This window comes from Dendrobates tinctorius, unplaced genomic scaffold (genome assembly GCF_039654945.1).
Source record: "Dendrobates tinctorius isolate UK_male_01 unplaced genomic scaffold, ASM3965494v1 ptg000081l, whole genome shotgun sequence".
Lineage (NCBI taxonomy): Eukaryota > Metazoa > Chordata > Amphibia > Anura > Dendrobatidae > Dendrobates > Dendrobates tinctorius.
The window spans coordinates 15,142,311-15,167,018 of NW_027361749.1; the positions used below are offsets into that span (position 1 = coordinate 15,142,311).

Consider the following 24,708-nt stretch of genomic DNA (forward strand, 5'->3'; position numbering starts at 1 on the left):
GAGAGAGAGAAGAGAGATTTCGCCGCCTCTAGGGTTAAAATTCATGAAACCCGACTCGACCCTAAAAAAGGCAAAGTCGCTCATCTCTAAATACCACTAGAGTTGAGCGAAACAGGTAGGTCAGATTCAAAAGTCGCCGACTAGAGATGAGCGACTTTGCCTTTTCTATGGTTGAGTCGGGTTTCATGAAACCTGACTTTCTCAAAAGTCGAGTCGAACGAAATCGGCCGACTATAGGGAAAAGTCGTGAAACATGAAACCCAATGCAAGTCAATGGGGAGAAAAGTCGGCAGTGAGTGGAGGACTGTAAACACACCTGGCATGAATTTTAACCCTAGAGGCGGCGAAATCTCTCTCTCTTCTTCCTCTCTCTCTCCCTCTCTCTCTCTCCAGCTATGCTCCCGCTGCGCTACACTCCGCTTCTCTCATTGGCTGAAAAAAGTCACATGCAAGCATTCGGCGAAACCCGACTTTGGCGCTTGGGTCGCCGACATCATGGCCGACTTCACACTGTGGTCGGGTTTCGTTTCATGAAACCCGAATTTTGGCGAAAGTCGGCGACTTTTGAATCTGACCGACCTGTTTTTCTCAACTCTAATTACCACATCATGCGGCAGAGAGTTCAGCAGTCTCACTGCTCTTACAGTAAAGAATCTGCGTCTTATTATTAATCCTTCTTTCCTCCAGACGTAGAGGATGACCCCTTGTCCCTGTCTCAGACCTAGGTGTAAAAAGATCATTAGAAAGGTTGTTGCACTGTCCCCTCATATACAGTATATGTACATTGTAATAAGATCACCCCTAAGCCTTCCCTTTTCTAAACTGAATAACCCCAAGTTTGATAATCTGCCTTGGTATTGCAGTGCACGAATTTCCTTATCAACCTTGGTCACTGTGGCTGTTATACACCGGAGACCAAAATTGTTCTAGCTAGGTGGATTATTCTATTGGTTATCTATCTATCTATCTATCTATCTATCTATCTATCTATCTATCTATCTATCTATTATCCATCTGTCTGTCTAACTCTCATCTACTATCTATCATCGATCTATCTGTCTGACTCTCGTCTAGCCTCCTTTTTAGGCTAGGTGTTTGATTTGTCACACACAGGCAAAGTCTCTGCCTGTAAAGTGTCAGCCGTAATGGTAAAATATTTCCTGAACTTCCTAAATCACAAGCTTCAAAGGAGACTGCACCTAGGTGTAGGTCAACAGAATAACCATGTGATACATTTCTAGTCAGTCTGATGGCGTCACAATGTGAGTACAAACAGTCCCTGACTGCTCCATCCATTCACAGCTGTAGGTCCTTATTCCTAGGACACCTCTACATTAGAAGCCGACCGCTCGCTCTCTCCATTTGCAGACACACAGTGAATATGTCCGGCAGCCTGGAGTGGTCGTACTGTCTTTACATGTATGATCTGTCCTTTTTCATGTCCAGAAATTTGCTGCAGGTGGAACCAACATCAACGTGGAAATGTGCAGCACGAATGGCACTGTGACGTGGCTTCTGATAAGCGGATCGGTCACTAATTGCAGAACATTACTGTATAACAAGCTATGCTGAAGGAACACACAATTAGTGAACGTCCTCGGATAATTTGTTATCCGAGTATCTTAGGCGTGCTGGGATACTATGTCCGAGTCCCTGCGGCTGCATGTTTTGTGGCTGTTAGACAGCCGCAGCACATGCGGGAATTGGATGACAAGCAGGCAATACCCGCATGTGTTGTGGCTGTCCAACAGCCCGATCAGCGCTGGCGTCACTGTCCCCTCCTCCTGTCGAATTGAGCTGGAAGAGGAAGTCTGAGATCAGCCCTGGCTTCCTCTTCATGTTCAATTCGTCCGAAGGCGGAGACAGTGATGCCAGCGCTGATTGGGCGTCAGCGTCACGTCTCACAATAACTGCACCCAAGTGCCAACTCCGCAGCAATGGTGCTGGCATGGTGACTATAGGCTTTATTATTTTACTGGCACAAAACATTTTGATCAAGAAGGGGTTGTCCTAGTAGTGGACAATACCTTAAAGTCCCGGATATACATTAGTAGGCTGGACAATGCTTCAGATAGTCGCTTGTCTGGCAGTCATCTCAGACGACTATCCCATACATACGAGTCCTTGCTCAACCGAATGCTTCTGTGGTCGGTATGAGAAGATACATTGGCCACTAACTTACAGTATCTCTGGGAAATAAATGTGATCGGCAGTCCAAAATTGGACATGCCCAAACCATCAGTTAGCTAGCGACCCCATACAAATTGGATTAAAGACTGAGCCCGTCGCCCATCGGTATTGTTTGACGTTAGTCTAATAAGTATGGGGTGCTTTAGGCAATGCATCACTTCTAATCTTGTTCTTTATGGTTTTCCATTGTGTCGGGTAATGTTAGATATCTGTGATGGGACAGCATGGTGGCTCAGTGGTTAGCACTGCAGCGCTGGGGTCCTGGGTTTGAATTCCACCAAGGACATCTGCAAGGAGTTTGTATGTTCTACCCGTATTTGCGTGGGTTTCCTCCGGGTTCTCCGGTTTCCTCCCACACTCCAAAGACAAACTGATGGGGAATCTGGATTGTGAGCCCCAATGGGGACAGTGCTGATAATGTACTGTATATAAGGCACTGTGGAATAAAGGTGCTATATCAGTAAAATATACAGTTTGATAAGTTGTCCAGAAAAAAGTTAAAAAATCAAGCCGACGAGCATGGTTTGATTTCCCTGAATGTGATTCCATTTGAGCAGTGAAATAATCAAGACGTTATCTAGGGGGATAGAAAGGAATCTGACGCCACTTTTTTTTTATTTTCACATGTATGTGCCCTGGAAGCAGCCTTTGCCAAAGGATTTGCCGGACCCCTGTGACATCAGACCGCCAGGGGGTCTCATTCATATTGCCAAGATGCATCCCCTGGCAAGAATCTACTACGTTCTGCTTTAGGCTTCTTTTACATTTACCGTCTTTTTGCTGGCCATATTTGCAGCCCCAATAGATTTCTGTGGGGCCACAAAATCTGCCCGCAAAAATTCCACGGTGCGCCGTGTGCTCTATGGCTGTGAGGGCCGTATTTGCGGCCGTGAAAAAAGATCGAGCCTGCTTGATCTTTTTCATGGCTTTCGGACACGGCCCCCATTGAAAATCACCGTCACTTGCGGTTTTGCGGAACGCCATTTTTTTTTCCAATACTATTTCCATAGAGTGATCAATGAGTGGAACAGGCTGCCACGAGAAGTGGTGAGTTCTCCTTCAATGGAAGTCTTCAAACAGAGGCTGGACAGACATCTGACTGGGATGATTTAGCGAATCCTGCTTTGAGCAGGGGGTTGGACCAGATGGCCCAGGAGGTCCCTTCCAACTCTACGATTCTATGATTCTATGATTCTAGTATTGGAAAAATGAAAAACGGCGATCCACGAGTTTTTTGTGGTCCGTTATTGCGGCAGACCGTGAAAATTGTGGCGATACAGCCTGCAAAAACGGGCCGCAAAAAAAGTGGTAAATGTAAAAGAAGCCTTACACTGACAGTGAAGGTAAATAATAGAATCACTAGATCAATCAGTGAACTCAACTGGATCTGCCCTGTGGGCAAATGTACACTACTGTGGTTTTGGCAGGGAGGCATGTGTTACTAATATATTGTTTAGAAAGAGGTGACAATCTAACGTCACCCGACACCTCCTCGTGTGTTTGCTTGTGAAATTAGGAAGGCGCGTAATATCCCAAATACTTGGCTTATTTTACAGAACCTGTGAGGATATCCTCAGTAGTGATTAAAAAGGAAGAGTTGATGGCAACATTCTTTTTCCAGCTATCATTCACCCTCCCTGTACAGGACCAAGCGCTCCGCATAACGTGTGACCGGTGAGTGACATTTTATCTACATTCATGCCCCCCCCCTGTCCAATCTGTATAACAAATGGTTAATCAGAGCATGAGTCTCACTACATTGTGCCCCTGTACAGCGCACGGAGACTGCGTTCGGGAATTACATTTCTCTTCTGTTTTAGGAACAGATAAATGGAATTAATGTCCATAACATGCAAAATGGAAGCGGAGGAACGCCATTGATTACTATGAGGTCTGTTTTTAGTTTTGCTATATGTACATGTGCTTTTTTTTTCTCTGTCCCAAAAACAGACACATAACGGAATCCAGACAGATCCCGTAATGATCAACAGGGTCCAGGTTACAGCGGTTTTGCCACAGATCCATTTTGGACATGAATTATTTTCATCTTTTCCTTTAAAAAACCCCACACAAATGGAATTGTGAGCCCTGCCTACATATTTGTTTTATGTTGCTTGGCAACTATTGTTCCCTGTAAGCAGCCGTAGTGGCTGGAGCGAGGCTGACCGCAGGGTTTCTTAGCAGCTTCATTGCCTGTATAATATCCATCTACTTTAGATCCAGGTCTGAGACATATTGGAGAATATTGAGAGGTAATATTAAAAAGTTTTCTACTTTAGATTTGCATCCCTTTAAGTGCAACTTGATAAAGGGGTCTTCCCACTCTCTAAAACGGTGGTATATCGACTCTACACTCATAAAAAATTCACAACGTTACGGATTCGCTCACACGGCCATAGATTCTCTCATGTGAGTCAGGACGATTGTTCTAAAGACTCGAATCAAATTCTGTCAAAGTTTGCTCCAAGTGTCATCTGAGTTTGATCCAGTTCTCTTGCATGAGAATAGCACCACAGGTGTGGAGAAGATGGAAAACTTAATTTCTCCATTGTGTCTCTGAGAGTACAACTGCACTCGGATGACATCTGAGTGCAGTCTGTTTCACACACACCCATAGATGTGAATGGGTGAGTGCAATTTGCTTATCGGAAGCACGCGCATAATGCTGTGATTATTATTTTCTGATGCCGAATCAGCATGAGAAAATACTCGCGGATCTGCACAGTCCCATAGTAGAACATTAGGCCGAGTGTTATAATATGAAACATCGGATAGCACTTGGCCGTGTTACACACTTAGTTGCGCGAACCCTAAAACGCAGTCTTTCATAGCTTCACTGCTGCTTTTTATTTATTTTTATAATAAAACCATGGAATTTTTAATGACCAGTGAGTGATAACGTTCTTCTTACTTGTATTTACGGACAGTTCCCATGACTTTCTGCTGCTTTTGGAAAGCACCCCTGAAGTCAATGGGGATGACTATGCGGCACGGGGGCTCAGTGGTTAGCACTGCAGTGCTGAGGTCCTGGGTTCAAATCCCACCAAGGACAACATCTGCAAGGAGTTTGTATGTTCTCCCCGTGTTTGCGTGGGTTTCCTCCCACATTCCAAAGACATACTGATAGGGAATTTAGATTGTGAGCCCCATGGGGATAGTGATGATGTCTGTAATGTGCTGTGGAATTAATGGCGCTATATAAATGAGTAAAATAAAAAATACTGAGTGCGCCGAATTCATTCTATGGGCATAACATCCCATAACCTTATCATTGGTGGGCCTCTGAATATTTAGTCCCTTATAGAGAGGCAACATTACTTTAAGGCCAGGGTCACACGATCGTGTTTTCTATCATCCCGGAAATTTGGTCCGATTATGCTAATCACTCTCTGATCAAACGGATTTTCTCGGATGTGGAGAAGATGGAAAAATAAAATGTCTCCATTGTGTGAGTCTGTGAAATTGTGGTGCACTCACATGTGGTCTGATGTGTCCCACGGACACACTGACTTGCATGGCCGAGTGGGCTCCAATTTATGGCTGCAAATGGTGCATGTAAGAATTTTTTCCTTCGACGGTCGGTCCGAGGAAAAAAGCGGATGTGTGCACCACCCTATAGAATAACATTGGTCCAAGTGCGATCCGGCGTTTTATTAGATCGCTCTCAGCACGAAGATATGCTCATCTGCACCTGCCCTAACCCTGTATGCACGCCACTGTTTTTACCCTCGGAAACTACAATGTCGTCCCATTCAAGGTAACAGAGCGCTGCTGCAGATCCCTGCACAGCATCAGGGAGCAGCACTGAACCATGTCCGGTACATTATCGGGATTGATGCGGGGCCCAGAGTTCGGCCCACCACTAATCATAAAGTGACCTTGTGTTCTAGCAATATTTCCTAAATGTATAAGACAAGAATAACCCTTTCATTTCCAAGATCGATTACCGCACACTTTTACGTGATTAGAGAACATATCGACAGCTCCTCCCGACCCTTCAATATAACACGAAAACCACGGTTTTTATGTATCCAAAACATTTTCATTTATTTAAAAAACGACTAGTAAAAAAAAATTGCATAGCTCTCATTCTTCAAGTTGCCGCGCAGCACGCTCACCGCTCACTTAAAACATATAAAAATATAACAATTTACAATATATTCACATATTTTACAAAATTATTATATAAAAAAAAGGCACAGAAGGGTTTACGCCAAGAAGGCTGAAAACGGACAGAGCATTTTCTTTGTGCACTTCAGAATCTAAAGTTTTGCCCTCTGGTAAACCCTCATTTTTGCACTTGCTCCCATAATAAAAATTTGATCTGTGCAGATCCGTCCCAATGTGATAGATGCACAATCTGCACTGTGTGTGTTCTGCTTCGCCTCCAATGAGATTGATAAGATGGTTTGCATAGTGTAAAGTCTCGGAAGAAATCTTGTCAGTGTCCATTGTCCTGAGCACAATGAGAAGACACTTGTGTCCGGCTGAGAAGGCACCTGAGATACTGCGGAGTAGAGTCACAAATACTATCCGGCTGAAATGATTAAGGCAAGAATGGCGTCCAGGTATTCGGGGCCTGTGAGCAGTACGGATCTTTTCATGTTTCGGAGGAATTGGTTTGGCTTGTTTCATTGGTCGGAAGAGGTAAAATACCTTTGGCTGAGTCCCCATGCCTCGCAGCAGCAGGAACCTGGAATGAGCTTTGGTAGTCCTGGTAAACATGTGTAGACTGGAAAGTCTCAGTGCGCTATACAGCAGCCTGACTCCTCGTGCTTGTGGAGCAGGGACATTCTGGAGAAAGTTTTCGAACAACTTTTGCACTGATATTTTTTCACATCTGAATGGGTTTGCAAGTGGGCTCTGAGGTTCGACCTGTCCGCAAAGGCTCTGTTGCAATGAGGGCATGAGAAAGGCTTTTCTCCTGCAGAAGAAGATAGAGATGTAAAAGGCAAGGTTAGAATAAAGGTCTATACAGCTTAATCCATATATGCCAAGTGGGCAAAATCTGCATGGAGTTCACGTGAATTCCTATATGTCCTCAATCTACAGTATATACAAATCGATCTGCCTGAGGCGGAAAAAGTAAAATACAAGGAGCCATAGGGCACAGATAGTAGAATACAAGGAGCCATAGGGCACAGAAAGTAGAGTACAAGGAGCCATAGGGCACAGAAAGTAGAGTACAAGGAGCCATAGGGCACAGACAGTAGAATACAAGGAGCCATAGGGCACAGACAGTAGAATACAAGGAGCCATAGGGCACACACAGTAGAATACAAGGAGCCATAGGGCACAGAAAGTATAGTACAAGGAGCCATAGGGCACAGACAGTAGAATACAAGGAGCCATAGGGCACAGAAAATAGAATACAAGGAGCCATAGGGCACAGAAAGTAGAATACAAGGAGCCATAGGGCACAGAAAGTAGAATACAAGGCACCATAGGGCACAGACAGTAGAGTACAAGGAGCCATAGGGCACAGAAAGTAAAGTACAAGGAGCCATAGGGCACAGACAGTAGAATACAAGGAGCCATAGGGCACAGACAGTAGAATACAAGGAGCCATAGGGCACAGACAGTAGAATACAAGGAGCCATAGGGCACAGAAAGTAAAGTACAAGGAGCCATAGGGCACAGACAGTAGAATACAAGGAGCCATAGGGCACAGAAAGTAGAGTACAAGGAGCCATAGGGCACAGAAAGTAGAATACAAGGAGTCATAGGGCACAGAAAGTAGAATACAAGGAGCTCGGGCACAGAAAGTAGAAGACAAAGAGCCATAGGGCACAGAAAGTAGAAGACAAGGAGCTCAGGCACAGAAAGTAGAAGACTAGGAGCCATAGGGCACAGACAGTAGAATACAAGGAGCCATAGGGCACAGACAGTAGAATACAAGGAGCCATAGGGCACAGAAAATAGAATACAAGGAGCTCGGGCACAGAAAGTAGAGTACAAGGAGCCATAGGGCACAGACAGTAGAATACAAGGAGCCATAGGGCAAAGAAAGTAGAATACAAGGAGCCATAGGGCACAGAAAGTAGAAGACAAGGAGCCATAGGGCACAGAAAGTAGAAGACAAGGAGCCATAGGGCACAGAAAGTAGAAGACAAGGAGCCATAGGGCACAGAAAGTAGAAGACAAGGAGCCATAGGGCACAGACAGTAGAATACAAGAAGCCATAGGGCACAGACAGTAGAATACAAGGAGCCATAGGGCACAGACAGTAGAATACAAGGAGTCATTGGGCACAGAAAGTAGAAGACAAGGAGCCATAGGGCACAAAAAGTAGAGTACAAGGAGCCATAGGGCACAGACAGTAGAACACAAGGAGCCATAGGGCACACACAGTAGAATACAAGGAGCCATAGGGCACACACAGTAGAATACAAGGAGCCATAGGGCACAGAAAGTAGAATACAAGGAGCCATAGGGCACAGAAAGTAGAAGACAAGGAGCCATAGGGCACAGAAAGTAGAAGACAAGGAGCCATAGGGCACAGAAAGTAGAAGACAAGGAGCCATAGGGCACAGACAGTAGAATACAAGAAGCCATAGGGCACAGACAGTAGAATACAAGGAGCCATAGGGCACAGACAGTAGAATACAAGGAGTCATAGGGCACAGAAAGTAGAATACAAGGAGCCATAGGGCACAGAAAGTAGAATACAAGGAGCCATAGGGCACAGAAAGTAGAAGACAAGGAGCCATAGGGCACAGACAGTAGAAGACAAGGAGCCATAGGGCACAGAAAGTAGAACACAAGGAGTCATAGGGCACAGACATGGATGTAATCGGCGCACTGCTGCAGAAAGCATCAGCCCTATATATACCACACAGTAACATAAACCATAACTGGCAGTGCTGTAGAACTACAAGTCTATGCATGTCCTGACCACAGGTCACTAAATATGACAGCTATTCCACACTACCAGTATCCGCATAGTTGGCCTATCTGGAGTGTGCCCACGGCAGTGTCTGCTGGGTGGTGTAGTAGTTTCCATCTGCAGCAATGATAATGGTGACTTGCAGCCACGGCTTACACAGAGTGATCACTAGCACTGTACGTGGGACTGTAAAGGGCAATGGAGACTAAGGAATGATGGAAATGGCTTATTGGTGAGGGCTCCCTGCCTCTGTACACACGTAGACATATGACATGAGATCGGTTTCTTACCAGTGTGAGTCCTGATGTGTCCCTGCAGCAGCCAGGGCCTGGAGAAGGCCTTCCCGCAGATCTTGCACACGCAGGGTAAGGTGTGGGTCCTGATGTGCATCTTCAGTGCCCCCAGACTGACGTACTCCTTGTCACAGTACTTGCAGGAGAACGACTTCCTCGCCTGGGCATCGCAGTGTAGTTGCTTGTGCTTGGCCAGTCCAGAGAACGTGGAGTAGCTCTTACTGCACACGCTGCACTGGAACTTCTCCGCCTCTATGGAATGAGGGTCACACAGTTTCACCTGGAGCCGCTCCTCCTCATCGCTGACTGGACTCTCAGAGCCGCTGTGGTCCTTGGATGAGGTATCGGACTGAGGAGGAGGACTGATCCGTCCCAGTGATGAGGGGTATCCGGACAGGGGTGACAGGTCACTGGGGAGGGGAGGGGGGAGCAGGCTGGTCCATACTGTAATTGGGCTGTAGGCGACTGAGCTGAGGAGGTCGCTCTGTGGGATCACTGCCACCGGGTACCTCTCGTACAGGAACGGCGAGATCAGGACTGCTGTATGGAGGGAAACACAACATATGTGAGGAATGCACGGAAGAAGGGGACACGTCTCCATACACATGACATAAACGTACAGATGTAGCAGAGCCGAGCCTGTCACTATGTGGCTCATAATGTAGGAGTGACCTGCAGCCCTAATAGTTCATTGCGTTATCAGAGGAGTTGTGCACTTGGCTCTGCCACTTCCTAATGCACGTATATAATATATACATATGTGGTGTGCAGGGGATACACATGTATATGGGGTGTGGGGCATACAGACATATATATTATATACACATATGTATATGGGGTGTGTGGGGCATACAGACATATATATTATATACACACATGTATATGGGGTGTGTGGGGCATACAGACATGCATATGGGGTGTGTGGGGCATACAGACATGTATATGGGGTGTGTGGGGCATACAGACATATATATTATATACACACATGTATATGGGGTGTGAGGCATACAGACATGTATATGGGGTGTGTGGGGCATACAGACATGTATATGGGGTGTGTGGGGCATACAGACATGCATATGGGGTGTGTGGGGCATACAGACATGCATATGGGGTGTGTGGGGCATACAGACATGTATATGGGGTGTGTGGGGCATACAGACATGCATATGGGGTGTGTGGGGCATACAGACATGTATATGGGGTGTGTGGGGCATACAGACATGTATACGGGGTGTGGGGCATACAGACATGCATATGGGGTGTGTGGGGCATACAGACATGTATACGGGGTGTGGGGCATACAGACATGTATATGGGGTGTGGGGCATACAGACATGTATACGGGGTGTGGGGCATACAGACATGTATATGGGGTGTGTGGGGCATACAGACATGTATACGGGGTGTGGGGCATACAGACATGTATATGGGGTGTGGGGCATACAGACATGTATATGGGGTGTGTGGGGCATACAGACATGTATACGGGGTGTGGGGCATACAGACATATATATTATATACACATATGTATATGGGGTGTGTGGGGCATACAGACATGCATATGGGGTGTGTGGGGCATACAGACATGTATATGGGGTGTGTGGGGCATACAGACATGCATATGGGGTGTGTGGGGAATACAGACATGCATATGGGGTGTGTGGGGCATACAGACATGTATATGGGGTGTGTGGGGCATACAGACATGTATACGGGGTGTGTGGGGCATACAGACATGTATATGGGGTGTGAGGCATACAGACATGTATACGGGGTGTGTGGGGCATACAGACATGTATATGGGGTGTGTGGGGCATACAGACATATTATATACACATATATGCAGTGCATAGGGTATACACATATATGTATATGGGGTGTGTGGGGCATACAGACATATTATATACACATATATGCAGTGCATAGGGTATACACATATATGTATATGGGGTGTGTGGGGCATACAGACATATTATATACACATATATGCAGTGCATAGGGTATACACATATATGTATATGGGGTGTGTGGGGCATACAGACATATTATATACACATATATGCAGTGCATAGGGTATACACATATATGTGTATGGGGTGTGTGGAGCATACTCATCTATATATACACATGTATACACAAATATATAGGGTATAAACAATATATGGGGTGTGCAGGGCATAGAGATATGTATATGGGGAGCAGATTACAATGTGTATATATATACACGCATTACACATCTATATGGGATATGCAGGACATATATATATGGGTATATACACACACACGTGCAGACACTAATACCCCAGTGCCCCCCGCTCTGGGGTTAGAAGCCCCCCAGCCTGCAGACATGTGCCGCCGTCCCGGCCGTTACCTGTGTGACTGTCCAGTTCCCCATAGTTGGGCTTCTTGGAGGAGTTGAAGTGTTTCTTCACCAGGAAGGAGCGCGGCATTTTCAGTGCTGGGAGAAGTAACGGTCCTGTCGGCGGCTGCAGCCTCTATAACATGGTGTGAGCGCGGCTCGGGCTGGAGTGACACTGGCTGCACTCCGTGCTGGTAAATAGTCAGGTGCCGGGGCGGCCGCTCCTCTCCTGTCACACCGCCGTCCTGGGAGGGATCGGAGGGAAGGATCCAATCATCATCCTGACACTAAACAACTTCTCTCAAGTTTCACATCCTGACAAGGGGGCGCACTGTGTAAGTGGGAAGCCCCTGACCGTACGAAGGGTTAAATTACTCCTGGCGGGGATTGGTAGCTGGGGGTGGGGGTCGCACGCGGAGCAGGGAGGGGCAGGCGGGCGCTCTCTGTTCAGAACTCTTTAGGTGGTAAGTAGCGATCATAACTGACCCCCATAACTGACTCCCATGGTACACAGTTGACCCCCATGGTGCATGGCTGACTCCCATGGTACACAGTTGACCCCCATGGTGCACGGCTGAATCCCATGGTACACAGTTGACCCCCATGGTGCACGGCTGACTCCCATGGTACACAGTTGACCCCCATGGTGCATGGCTGAATCCCATGGTACACAGTTGACCCCCATGGTGCACGGCTGAATCCCATGGTACACAGTTGACCCCCATGGTGCACGGCTGAATCCCATGGTACACAGTTGACCCCCATGGTGCATGGCTGACTCCCATGGTACACAGTTGACCCCCATGGTGCATGGCTGAATCCCATGGTACACAGTTGACCCCCATGGTGCATGGCTGACTCCCATGGTACACAGTTGACCCCCATGGTGCACGGCTAACCCCATGGTACATGGCTGACCCCCATGATGCATGGCTGACTCCCATGGTACACAGTTGACCCCCATGGTGCATGGCTGACTCCCATGGTACACAGTTGACCCCCATGGTGCATGGCTGAATCCCATGGTACACAGTTGACCCCCATGGTGCACGGCTGAATCCCATGGTACACAGTTGACCCCCATGGTGCATGGCTGACTCCCATGGTACACAGTTGACCCCCATGGTGCACGGCTAACCCCATGGTACATGGCTGACCCCCTGGTGCATGGCTGACTCCCATGGTACACAGTTGACCCCCATGGTGCACGGTTGACCCTCATGGTACATGGCTGATCCCCATGATGCATGGCTGACTCCCATGGTACATGGCTAACCCCCTGTGCCTGTGGAGGCTGGGCTACATGGGCAATGTCAGCTCTTGGCACAGCTGCACCCTCGTCTCCGTCAGTGGCATCGGCTGCTGCACCCCAGGTCCCTGATTGAGCACAGGGGCAACCTGCAGGTGTGAGCCCCTCTCCATGTATCAAACAGTAAAGCCCCCTCCGTCCTCAGCAGCCCTGACCCATTGCAGTGCCGCTCCTCTCCTCTGACAGCTCCATGGCTATCATCTGCTGAGCCCCTCATCTCTGCTCTCTGCCCTATGTGCTGAGCAGTGGAGCTGCCCGGCGTTGTCACCAACACTGGCGTTGTCACCAGGTGAGCTGCCTGGCCCAGTTACCAACCCCGGAGCTGTCACCAATCGAGCTGCCCGGCGCTGTCACCAATCGAGCTGCCTGGCGCTGTCACCAATACCAGCGTTGTCACCAGTTGAGCTGCCTGGCGCTAGCACCAACCCCGGCAATGCCACCAATCGAGCAGCCCGGCGCTATCACCAACACCGACACGGTCACCATTTGAGCTGCCCGGTGCTGTCACCAACCCCAGCGCTGTCCCCAATCAAGCTGCCCAACACAGTCACCAATCGAGCTGCCCGCTGCGGTCACCACATTCTGATCCTTTGGTCCTGATCTGCTTCTTTAGCAATAAAAGCCACAGGAGCCATGAAGGCATCGCTTCCACAAGTCTTTCTGGTCCCAGTGCCACAGTTTCCCCATCAGCACCTGGAATTGGTGAGTGCTCATGCTCCCGTTTGGGGACAGCGGGACCTAAATCATCAATAATAGGTGCACTGCTCATAAATCCTTGTAGAATCTGGGAAGAAATAAGCTCCTGGCATGGCTTCGGCAGCGGCCTTGCATGAAGTTGCATACTATTGTGGCGTCTGCCCCTTAGGCGACACCTGTTTGAGGAAACCAAAGAGATGATCTGGAATAATTCATATATAGACATATAGTCACCAGTCTCCTTTGATTAATTATCAGGGGCTGGCAAAGTGTAAAGGGGCTTTTCAATAACGGACAACCCCAGTTTAATCTAAATAAGGACCTTCATAAAAGGGAATCTGTCACCTATTTTCTCGCGTATCAGCTGCTGGCACAGCCATCGGGCTTATCTACAGGATTCTGTAATGCTGTAGATAAGCCCCCAATGTAACCTGAAAGAGAAGAAAAATGAGTTATACTCACCCAGGGGCGGTCCAGGTCCGGTTTTGGTCTGATGGGTGTCGTGGTCCGGTCCGGCGCCTCCCATCTAACGGTGACGTCCTCTTCTTTGCTTCCCGTCGTGGCTCCTGCACAGGTGCACTGCTCTGCCCTGTTGACGGCAGAGCAAAGTCCTGCAGTGCGCAGGCGCTGGACCTCTCCTGGCGCCTGCGCACTGCAGTACTCTGCTCTGCCGTCAACAGGGCAGATCAGTGCGCCTGTGCAGGAGCCACGACGGGAAGCAAAGAAGAGGATGTCACCGTTAGAAGATGGGAGGCGCCGGACCGCGACACCCATCGGACCAAGACTGGACCGCCCCTGGGTGAGTATAATATAACGCGTTTTTCTTATCTTTCAGGTTACATCGGGGGCTTATCTACAGCATTACAGAATGCTGTAGACAAGCCCCTGATGGCGGTTCCGGCAGCTGATACTCGAAAAAATAGGTGACAGATTCCCTTTAAAAAAAGGGTACATTTACCTCCTACTGCGGCACTTCCCGGAAGGGTGCTGCTGTTTCCGGCTGTGATGTGACTTGTGTCACGTGCCGACTGCAGTCAATGTGCATCTGCAACTCATCAATACGCTATCAGGGCAGACATCCACTCTGGTGAAATAGTAAAGGCTGCAGCTGAGAAGCAGCCACTCATTGACTGCAGGAGGCAGGTGACCCAACATTGCTGCTTAACTTCCAAAAAGTCCGGCACCAACATGGCTGGATCTGTGCCTCTGCAGAAGGTGAGTATAAACTGTTTATATTTAATTATGGTCCTGAATTGATTAAGATGGGGTTCTCAAGTATCGGACAATTCCTTTAATCCGGAGGGCCGAACACAGTGCTTTCGTCCATGAGTGAAGTAGCCCATCCTTAGGCTTGGGTCTCAGGCAGCACTCTGCGTGAAGCGCGTGTCCGAGGTGCTGCTACTACTAACAACCAATATCATAAAATTGACATCCTCTTTCTGCTGCAACATTAGAAATTAGTCACACATGGTTTACTTGCCTTTAATAGCGGCAAAGACAAAGAAAAACCTTGCACTTATTTTCTAGTGAAGAAACCTGCAATTTGACTTGCTCCCCCATCCCAATCATTTTCCTGTATTTACAATCCTCTCCATCCCTCTATATACAGCGCCATTCTGTAGAACGTCACTCCTCTCAGCCCTTCTAATGTAGTAATTGTTTCCGCCGCCAGGTGCTTTAGTGGTGCTGTACATTTCTTTATATCATCTGCAGTTGCATCACAACCTGTCAAATGATTCACAGATGTTACATATTGTGATGCGGCCGCAGATGATTTGAAGGTACAGCATCTCAAAAGCTCCGAGCTAGGCAGCCCCTCACAGATATTAGAGGACCTGCCAAGGGGACACATGCTCCTCTGCCCCTGCCAAAGATCCATAGATAAGGAGAGAAGTTTAGGTGATGGACTAGCTGACAGAAAGCCCAAAATCGCCACGTCCATTGACAACTGGCTACTGGCCTCTTCAGTTCTGGGCTGGCTTATGGGCTAAAATGATAGAAGATTGTTTCAGTGCCAAAAATGTAACACTCCTCTAGTTGTAGTCCCTGCTGGTTTTCTGCCTGCCCAGTTATGCCAATGGGTCGAGTTTTCTCATGACGGTTGCACCTGGCGACGAGGAGGGAAACATACTAATATACTAATAACAAAAAACCTAAAATGCCACCTCAGAGTGTAGTGTGACTGCTTAATAACAATAGTATGACTTGCTTTTTGGAGCTGGAAGTCGACAATGCCATGGTACACCTAAATGAGGTCGGCCCTGATATTTTCTTATCACATCTCCGGGTATCTGGACGGGGTGTTCAACTAAATGCTTAAGATCATAAATATTAGACATATTGGATGATAAATGCTGTGGCCAACCCTCACCCTAAACATTGATAGATTTCTAGTGCTTTCATTGCTAGGACGTAGGAAAGGGCTTGGTAGGGGTGAGAGAGTGCTGCTGCAGAAGGAGGTGGCCTGAAAGGCTAAATTACTCCTGGTGTAATGGAATGCCCACTGCACTGGGACTTGTAGTTGAAGGGTCACATGGCGATATAGGAAATTGTTATAAAACACTCCTAAGGGATTTAGACGAGCAGTACCACCCTCCCGCCTTTCTACAAAGGTTGGATATGTTATTTCTGCTATTTATTTTTTTTTAAAAGTCTACATTTATATACTTCATGATGTATATCTGTTGTGAGTGGTATGTTTTTTAATATTCTTTTACTGCTTTGTGAAGTCTCATTTGGTGGAATATCAGCGTGTACAATTGGTGTGGCCCATGGGACAAATCACACCTCGGGATATCCGGATGGAACATTCGACAAAGTAGAAGATGTTTAAGAATATAAATGTCACGCTTGGACACAGGTAAGTCCGGCGGACGACACAACATACAACTACGACGGGATGGAAAAAGGGAGAGGAAGGCCCTAAAGGTAGGGAGGAAGGGATTGGACACCACCTGACACCAGCCTGTGCCTGTCCCTAAACTCCCCTAACAACCTATGCAGGTCCTTCCCCCTGCCTAGTCCCTGATTGTCTCCGCATTGTATCCTGGCTAGTGCACTGGCCAGCAAGGACCCTAGCCGCACCACTGCAGATAGTAAAACACAGGGGAAGAGAAACACAGGACAGACAAAGAAAATCGGACAATACTCTCAGCTTAAGGCTCTGCTGCCAAGCTCCACAGCAGCATAGAAAACAGCACTCTTTATCTGAACTCCCACAGCTGCAGCAAAACCGCTGAAACAGGAGAGCTCCTCACTCCAGGCTGGTCCGCATCGGAAAACTTACCAACCATCAACAGATGGGTCATGTGACTATATAGAGGCTGATGGGAGTGGTTACCAATGAACATCAGCTGATCATCCTAAAAGCTGCCAGCAAGAGACTGACATTAACTCTTGCTGAGCCAAAAGGAAAAAACAACATTTAAATTACAGTAGAACCAGAGCTGCCATGAATCCCATAATAAATCGTGACAATAAATGTTACAAAGCTTTTAGGATGATAAATTCTGTGACCGACCTTCATCAAAAAATGTGTTAAGTCTCCGGTGTCTTATTTAATTGGTGGGAATTACTATAGGGGTTGGTTAGGGTGGGAAAGTGCTAGTGTCTGCAGTCTCCCAATGGGAAGAGGGAAGATGGGCTTCTATGAGACAGTGACGGCTGCAGTCGGGGTTGGCGAAGATGCCAGGTTGTCCGCTACTGTAACCTGGGCAATCCGGAAAAGTCAGATAATATCTATAATTTAAGAGACAACCTGACTGCAGAAAAAATGTGCATTCGTTGTACAAAATACATTTGATGAATGGGAAGGACGCCAGGATTTCTAATGAACTGATGTAATTGTAGTAGTAAATCATCTTCGTTTACGTGTTGTAAAAATATCAAAATCACAGATACCACTAGCGATGTCATGGAATGGAACTTACTAGGAACAAGCTGAAACTTATATTATGTCTGATTAAGCATTCGGCGACCATCAAACCAATTAATACTGTATGAACCTGTCGGGGAATTCAAAGTGCCGAAGCACAGTAGGTTACAGGATATAGGATAGGACAGAAAAACCCAAAGCATGTGAGAGTAATCGGAAGTAAAGGACGTTGCAGTATAGGAATAGCTATCGAGATTGGTGGAGCGCACTCATATCTATCAGTTCTCTCCAGCCTCAGTGATACTGTGCTCTTCTGACACTGCAGAGGCAAACCATCATTGGGAGTACCAGCTGTGCAAGGGTGGTCCAAGCAGGAGTGCTTCTCCCCCAGGGAGCCAGAAGGCCATGAAGCAGTGCACTCCTCCATTTATTGTTACTTTTACGTGTTGCAAGCTAATCCTTTCTGATTACCGTACTTATCCCCTTCACCCCCAAGGGTAGTTTGCATGTTAATGTCCCGGACAATTTTTACAATTTTGACCACTGTCCCTTTATGAGGTAATAACTCTGGAACGCTTCCATGGATCCCGGTGATTCTGATATTGTTTTCTCGTGACATATTGTACTTCATGTTAGTGGTAAAATTTCATTGATATAACTTGCGTTTATTTGTGGAGAAAAATGGAAATTTGGCGAAAATTTTGAAAATTTAGCAATTTTCCAACGTTGAATTTTTATACCCTTAAATCACAGAGATATGGCACACAAAAAACTTAATAAGTAACATTTCCAACATGTTTACTTTACATCAGCACAATTTTAGAACCAACATTTTTTTTTTGTTAGGAAGTTATAAGGGTTAAAATTTGAACAGCAATTTCTCATTTTTACAACACCATTTTTTTTTAGGGACCACATCACATTTGAAGTCACTTTGAGTCATCTATATGATAGAAAATACCCCAAATTGATACCATTCTAAAAACTGCATCCCTGACGGTACTGAAAACCACATTCAATATGTCCATTAACCCTTCAGGAGCTTCAGAGGAATTTTTTGAATGTTAAAAAATTTAACATTCAACTTTTTTTCACAAAAAAATACTTCAGGTCCAATTTTTTTTTTTTACCAAGTGTAACAGGAGAAATTGGACTGCAAAAGTTATTGTTCAATTTGTCCTGAGTGCGCTGATACCTGATATGTGGGGGGGAACCACTGTTTCGGCGCATGGCAGAGCTCGGAAGGGAAGGAGCGCCGTTTGACTTTTTCAACGCAAAATTGGCTGGAATTGAGATCGGACGCCTGTCACGTTTGGAGAGCCTCTGATGTGCCTAAACAGTGAAACCCCCCAGAAGTGATCCCATTTTGAACACGAGACCCCCTAAGGAACTTATCTAGATATGTGGTAAGAACTTTGAACCCCCAAGTTTATAACGTACAGCCGTACAATTAAAAAATCATATTTTTTCTAAAAAATGATCTTTTCACCCCTAATTTTTATTTTCCCAAAGAAAACAGGACCCCAAAAGTTATTGCGCAATTTGTTCTGAGTACGCTGATACCCGATATGTGGGGGTAAACTATTGTTTGGGCGCATGGCAGAGCTCGGAAGGGAATGAGCGCCATTTGACTTTTTCAACGCAGAATTGGCTTGACCCCATATCGCATTTGGAGAGCCCCTGATGTGCCTAAACAGTGGAAATCCCCCACAAATGACACCATTTTGGAAACTAGACCCCCCCAAGGAACTTATCTAAATGTGTGGTAAGAAGTTTGAACCCCCGAGGGCTTCACATAAGTTTATAACATACAGATGTAAAATTAAAAAAATCATATTTTTTCCACAAAAATGAGCTTTTCACCCCCAATTTTTATTTTCCCAAGGGAAACAGGACCCCAAAAGTTATTGTGCAATTTGTCCTGAGTACGGAAATAACCCATATGTGGGGGTAAACCACTGTTTGGGTGCATGGGAGAGCTCGGAAGGGAAGGAGCGCCGTTTGACTCAAAATTGGCTGGAATTGAGATCGGGCGCCATGTCGCGTTTGGAGAGCCCCTGATGTGCCTGAACAGTGGAAACCCTCCACAAGTGACCCCATTTTGGAAACTAGACCCCCCAAGGAACTTATTTAGATGTGTGGTGAGCACTTTGAACCCCCAAGTGCTTCACAGAAAAACATCACTACTGTGCACGTCTGGGCTCGGAAGTGAAGTAGTGATGTTTTGGCATGCAGATTTTGATGGAATGGTCTGCGAAGAGCCATAAAAATAAAAAAATCATATTTTTTTCACAAAAATGATTTTTTTGCCCCCAATTTTTTATTTTCCCAAGGGTAACAGGAGAAATTGGACCCCAAAAATTGTTGTGCAATTTGTCCTGAGTAGGCTGATACCCCATATGTGGGGCCACAGAGCCTGGAAGGGAAGGAGCACCATTTGACTTTTTCAACTCAGAATTAGATTGAATTGAGATGAGACGCCATGTTGCGTTTGGAGAGCCCCTGATGTGCCTAAACAGTGGAAACCCCCCAATTCTAACTCCAACCCTAACCCCAACACACCCCTAACCCTAATCTCAGCCCTAGCCCTAACCCTAATGGGAAAATGGAAATAAATACATTTTTTTTAATTTTATTATTTTTCCCTAACTAAGGCTACTTTCACACTTGCGTTTTTTTGCACTGCACTGCACTGTTTTTGCAAAAAAATGCATGCTTTTTTTGCGCTGACATGCACATGACCATGCGCATGTCAGCGCTCCCATAGACTTTTTTTTTTTTTTTTTGGGTGAATTTTGTGCACATTGCGTGCGCATGCGGTTTTTTTTAGACAGGTCGGACGCACAAAAAATGCAACAGGATGCATTTTGTGTGTCCGGGCGCACACTACAAAAAAATGCATGCTCATACAAACGCGTACAAACGCATGACAATGCGCACCCATGTTAAGTATAGGAAAAAAAACGCATGCGCATTTATGCGCAAAAACGCAGCGCAAAAACACGCAAGTGTGAAACCAGCCTAAGGGGGTTTGATTTACTATTTATGGCGGGTTTTTATGCTTGGCAGCTGTCATACGCTAAAAAACGCTTTTTATTGTAAAAATAGTTTTTGCATTACCATATTTTGAGAGCTATAATTTTTCCATATTTTGACAGACAGAGCCATGTGAGGTCTTATTTTTTGCGGGACGAGTTGACATTTTTATTGTTACCATTTTCGGGCAAGTGACATTTTTGGATCGCTTTTTATTCCGATTTTTGGGACGCAGAATGAACAAAAACCAGCATTTCATGAATTTCTCTTGGGCGCGTTTACACCGTTCCGCTTGCGGTAAAATTGATAAAGCAGTTTTATTCTTCGGGTCCGTACGGTTACAGCGATACCTCATTTATGTTGTTTTTTTATGTTTTGGCGCTTTTATACAATGAAAACAATTTTATATGAAAAATAATTATTTTTGCATCTCTTTATACTACAAGTTATAACGTTTTTATTTATTCGCTGATGACGCTGTATGGAGGCTTGTATTTTGTGGGACAACATGACATTTTCAGCTGTACTATGTTTATTTATATGCATCTTTTTGATTGCGCGTTATTGCACTTTTTGTTCGGCGGTATGATGATAAAGCATTGCTTTTTGCTTTGTTTTTATTTTATTTTTTTAAGGAGTTCACTAAAGGGGTTAACTAGTGGGACAGTTTTATAGGGCGGGTCGTTACGGATGCGGCGATACTAAATATGTGTACTTTTATTGTTTTGTTTTATTTACAAAAAAAATTTATTAGGGAATTTATTTTTTTTTATTTAGGAATTTTTAAAAAAAATTTTTTACACTTTTTTTAACTTTATTATATTGTCCCAGTGTGGGACATTACTATAAAGTATCAGATCACTGATCTGACACTTTGCAGTGTACTGTGTCAAATCAGCGATCTGACAGACACTGCAGGAAGCTTTCTCAGCGCCTGCTCTCAGCAGGGACTGAGAAAGCCGCCTCCCTTCAGGACCCTGAAGGTCCCCGTGGCCATATTGGATACGGGGGCCTGCAGGGAGGAGGCTCTCGGAGCAACGCGAGCACATCGTGTTGCTCCGAGGGTCATAGGGAAGCACGCAGGGAGCCCCCTCCCTGCGCGATTCTTCCCTATGCCCCCGGTACACTGCAATCATGTTTGATCGCAGTGTGCCAGGGGTTAATGTGCCGGGGGGGCGGTCCGTGTCGGGATAATCAGCTGAAACCCGGCCGTGATCAGCGGCGCTCCCCCCATGAGTGCCGCTGATCACGGTGCCGTACTATCCCATCCACGGTCCCACGGGCCCAAGTCACGTGGGTGGGATAGTACGTCACATGTCAGAAAGGGGTTGATATAGCTAAGGGTAGCAAAAAAGCATGTTATAATGGTACAGTCACAACGCTACAGATTTTCTATCTGAATTTTCACACAGGAAATCCTCCAAGAAGTACAGTAGAAACTATCTTGACTTTTATCAATACTCATCTACATGTTGCAGATTTTTTCTTCTTGAAAATGCAAATTTTATAGTGCGCAGCATGTCAGTGTGTGTTACGGAAACTGAACTGTTTTCTTGTGGATTCTCAAATTATTATTATTATTATTTGGTCCAATAAGGAAGTAATTATTAGCTATCAAATCATAGTGTTGAAGATTAGTCTGTGCATATGCAGATACACAGAAAATTCCGTAGGTTTGAATAATTATCAAGAAAAGAATTCTGTACCAACCCTCTGCTGCAGTGGCGTGACTAGTGTCTGATGGGCCCCAGTGTAAGAGTTGCACCTGGTCCCCCATGTATATGTATGTCTTCAATCCTGTGAATATGTCCATCATTATGGTATATATATGCCCTCCATCCTGGTATATGTCCCTTATCTTGGGCCCCATCCTGGTATATATATCCCCCATCCTGGTATATATTCCCCATTCCGATGCTGTTCTTTAATGTTTAGAGAAAAAGTAAACCATTATACTCACCACTTGTGAACAGAGAAGTCATGAGGCACCAATAGCAGAAATATAATGCATTCCAGATAGCCCTCCTTATAGTATAATGTACTCCCCATAGTCCTCCGTACATTATAATTCATCCCTCATAGTCCTCCATATAATGTAACGGACCCCTCATAGCCTTCCCTATAGTATAATGCACCCTTCATAGTCCTCTATGTAGTATAATGCACTCTCCATAGTCCTCCAAATAATACAGTGCATCATAATGCTCCATACAGTATAATGAGCCCCCATACTCCTTCATACAGTATAATGCACAGTCCATAGTCATCCATGTGGGATAATGCACAGCCCATAGTCCTACATGTAGTGTAATGCACAGCCCATAGTCTTCCATGTAGGATAATGCACATCCCATAGTCCTACATGTAGTATAATGCACAGCCCATAGTCCTCCATATAGTATAATGCACAGCCCATCCTGGTATATGCACAACCCATTCTAGCATATGTTCCCCATCCTGGTATATGTTCCCTCGTCCTGGTATAAAGCCCCTATCATGGTACATGGCCCCCATGTTTTTGAATACACAGGAAAAAAAACAAATGCTCCTACTCACCTTCCCATCTCCCGCTTCTGAAGCTGGCAGATCACTTCAGAGTGTGAAGGGAGAGCATGATGTAACTGCCATGTGCCCCCGGTCACCTGCACCCCGATGTCACCTGCTGGCCTCTGACTGGCCAACTGCATGTATTGCGGCTCACATACCTGATGGGTCTGTACTCTGCAATATCCTTCAGCTGAAGTAGGAATGCACATCCTCCTGAAGTAGGGGCTGGTGTCAGCAGCCCCTTACCTGCTGGGCCTGGTCTCGGTGGCGACCGCGGTCTTTACGCCCCTACGCTGCTTCTGTGTTACGGCATCCTTGGTCCCCAACTGGACTCTTCACTGACTTCTAGAGATGACATATTGCGTCATCTGCTTTCAGTCACAGGCTGCAGTGAGCACATGTGTGGATACAAAAATGCTGATGTTTGAAAGCTTGGTGACAAAAGGTTGGTATGGTAAGCTTTTGGAATCACAGTAGTAAAATTACACCAAAATCTGCAACATTTAGTGCAGATTATCCTGCGTAAAATGTTTACAGCAAATCTGACCCACATGAATTTATTACCATAAGGTAGTAACATTTAGACCCAGATAAAATGGTCGGCTTGTCTCGTATAAAATAAGACATTAAAATAGGGTTAGTTGAGGTCACAGACTCAAGTTTTAGTAAACTCCACATTAGCAATAGATTTATTCCGGCCCTGCAACTAGTAAAATTATTGAATCCTTGATCCAGAAAACGTTATCTCACTCTTGGTAACCAGTGTGCAAGCCATCCTGAATGGTTCTGGATGTATACTGACATGGCCACAAGCTGGCGTAATACCTTCAATAACATTACTGGCTTGAAATCCATCCTAAACTGCCAACACTACAAAAGCGACAGATTCACAACTGTGAGGAAGAGGACAAAGTGATCCATTCAATCACTCCTGAAAAGAGCCACAGTCAGTGCCATCATTCCTTTACAGTTGGTAAAACTCCATGCCCTTGAGGCAATGGCTGCATGCTCATACACAGGACCCAGTCTCATTCTCACAACTCGATCTCATTGTGGGAGTGAGGTTACCTTGAGGCTCGTTTTTTTAAGTGTCTGTCTGTCTTGAGACAGCTGAAGCACTGAGCCATCAGACTGGGACTAATGATGTCTACTCGCCATTATTGTGGGAGTGGGGTTTCCATAGAGCTCATTATGGTATATGAGCATCTCTGTACTAATAGAGTCAGGAGGGACACATTGAACTAAACAGCCATCCACATTGTGTCTTGGGTCTCTGGTTGGTTCGTCTGAATTCCCCAAAAAATGGGATTCAGATAGGATTTAGATGGAACTTATGACAAAGCCAGTGACAGTACAAAGAGACAAACAGAGTTTATATAAACTTTGTCCTTTTTGTTTGCTTTCTCCATATTTTCTAATGCCCAGAGATTCATATGGAGCCCCTGACAAAATGGGTAAAGCACAATGTGAATGGCTCCTAATGGTGTCACAATACTCTTACTGTGAATAGGTGGG

At 45.8% G+C, this 24,708-nt stretch overlaps 1 protein-coding gene across 1 annotated transcript; it reads right to left on the reverse strand.

Moving 5' to 3' along the window:
* Positions 1-6,210: 6,210 nt before the first annotated feature.
* On the reverse strand, positions 6,211-11,953 carry SNAI2 (snail family transcriptional repressor 2). Its single transcript, XM_073583785.1, has 3 exons — positions 11,744-11,953; positions 9,367-9,909; positions 6,211-7,114 (listed from the first exon to the last, which is right to left on the reverse strand). The coding sequence occupies exons 1-3, from the start codon at positions 11,820-11,822 to the stop codon at positions 6,933-6,935; spliced, it is 804 nt and encodes a 267-aa protein (XP_073439886.1). The 5' UTR covers positions 11,823-11,953; the 3' UTR covers positions 6,211-6,932.
* Between the last annotated feature and the right edge of the window lie 12,755 nt (positions 11,954-24,708).

What these genes read in the sequence shown, in the direction of transcription:
- SNAI2 (XM_073583785.1), bottom strand. Translation starts at nt 11,822, where the DNA reads ATGCCGCGCTCCTTCCTGGTGAAGAAACACTTCAACTCCTCCAAGAAG. An exon ending in GGAACTGGACAGTCACACAG is followed by an intron (nt 9,910 to 11,743) that starts GTAACGGCCGGG and finishes CCCTCCATACAG; the next exon opens with CAGTCCTGATCTCGCCGTTC. An exon ending in ACACATCAGGACTCACACTG is followed by an intron (nt 7,115 to 9,366) that starts GTAAGAAACCGA and finishes CTTCTTCTGCAG; the next exon opens with GAGAAAAGCCTTTCTCATGC.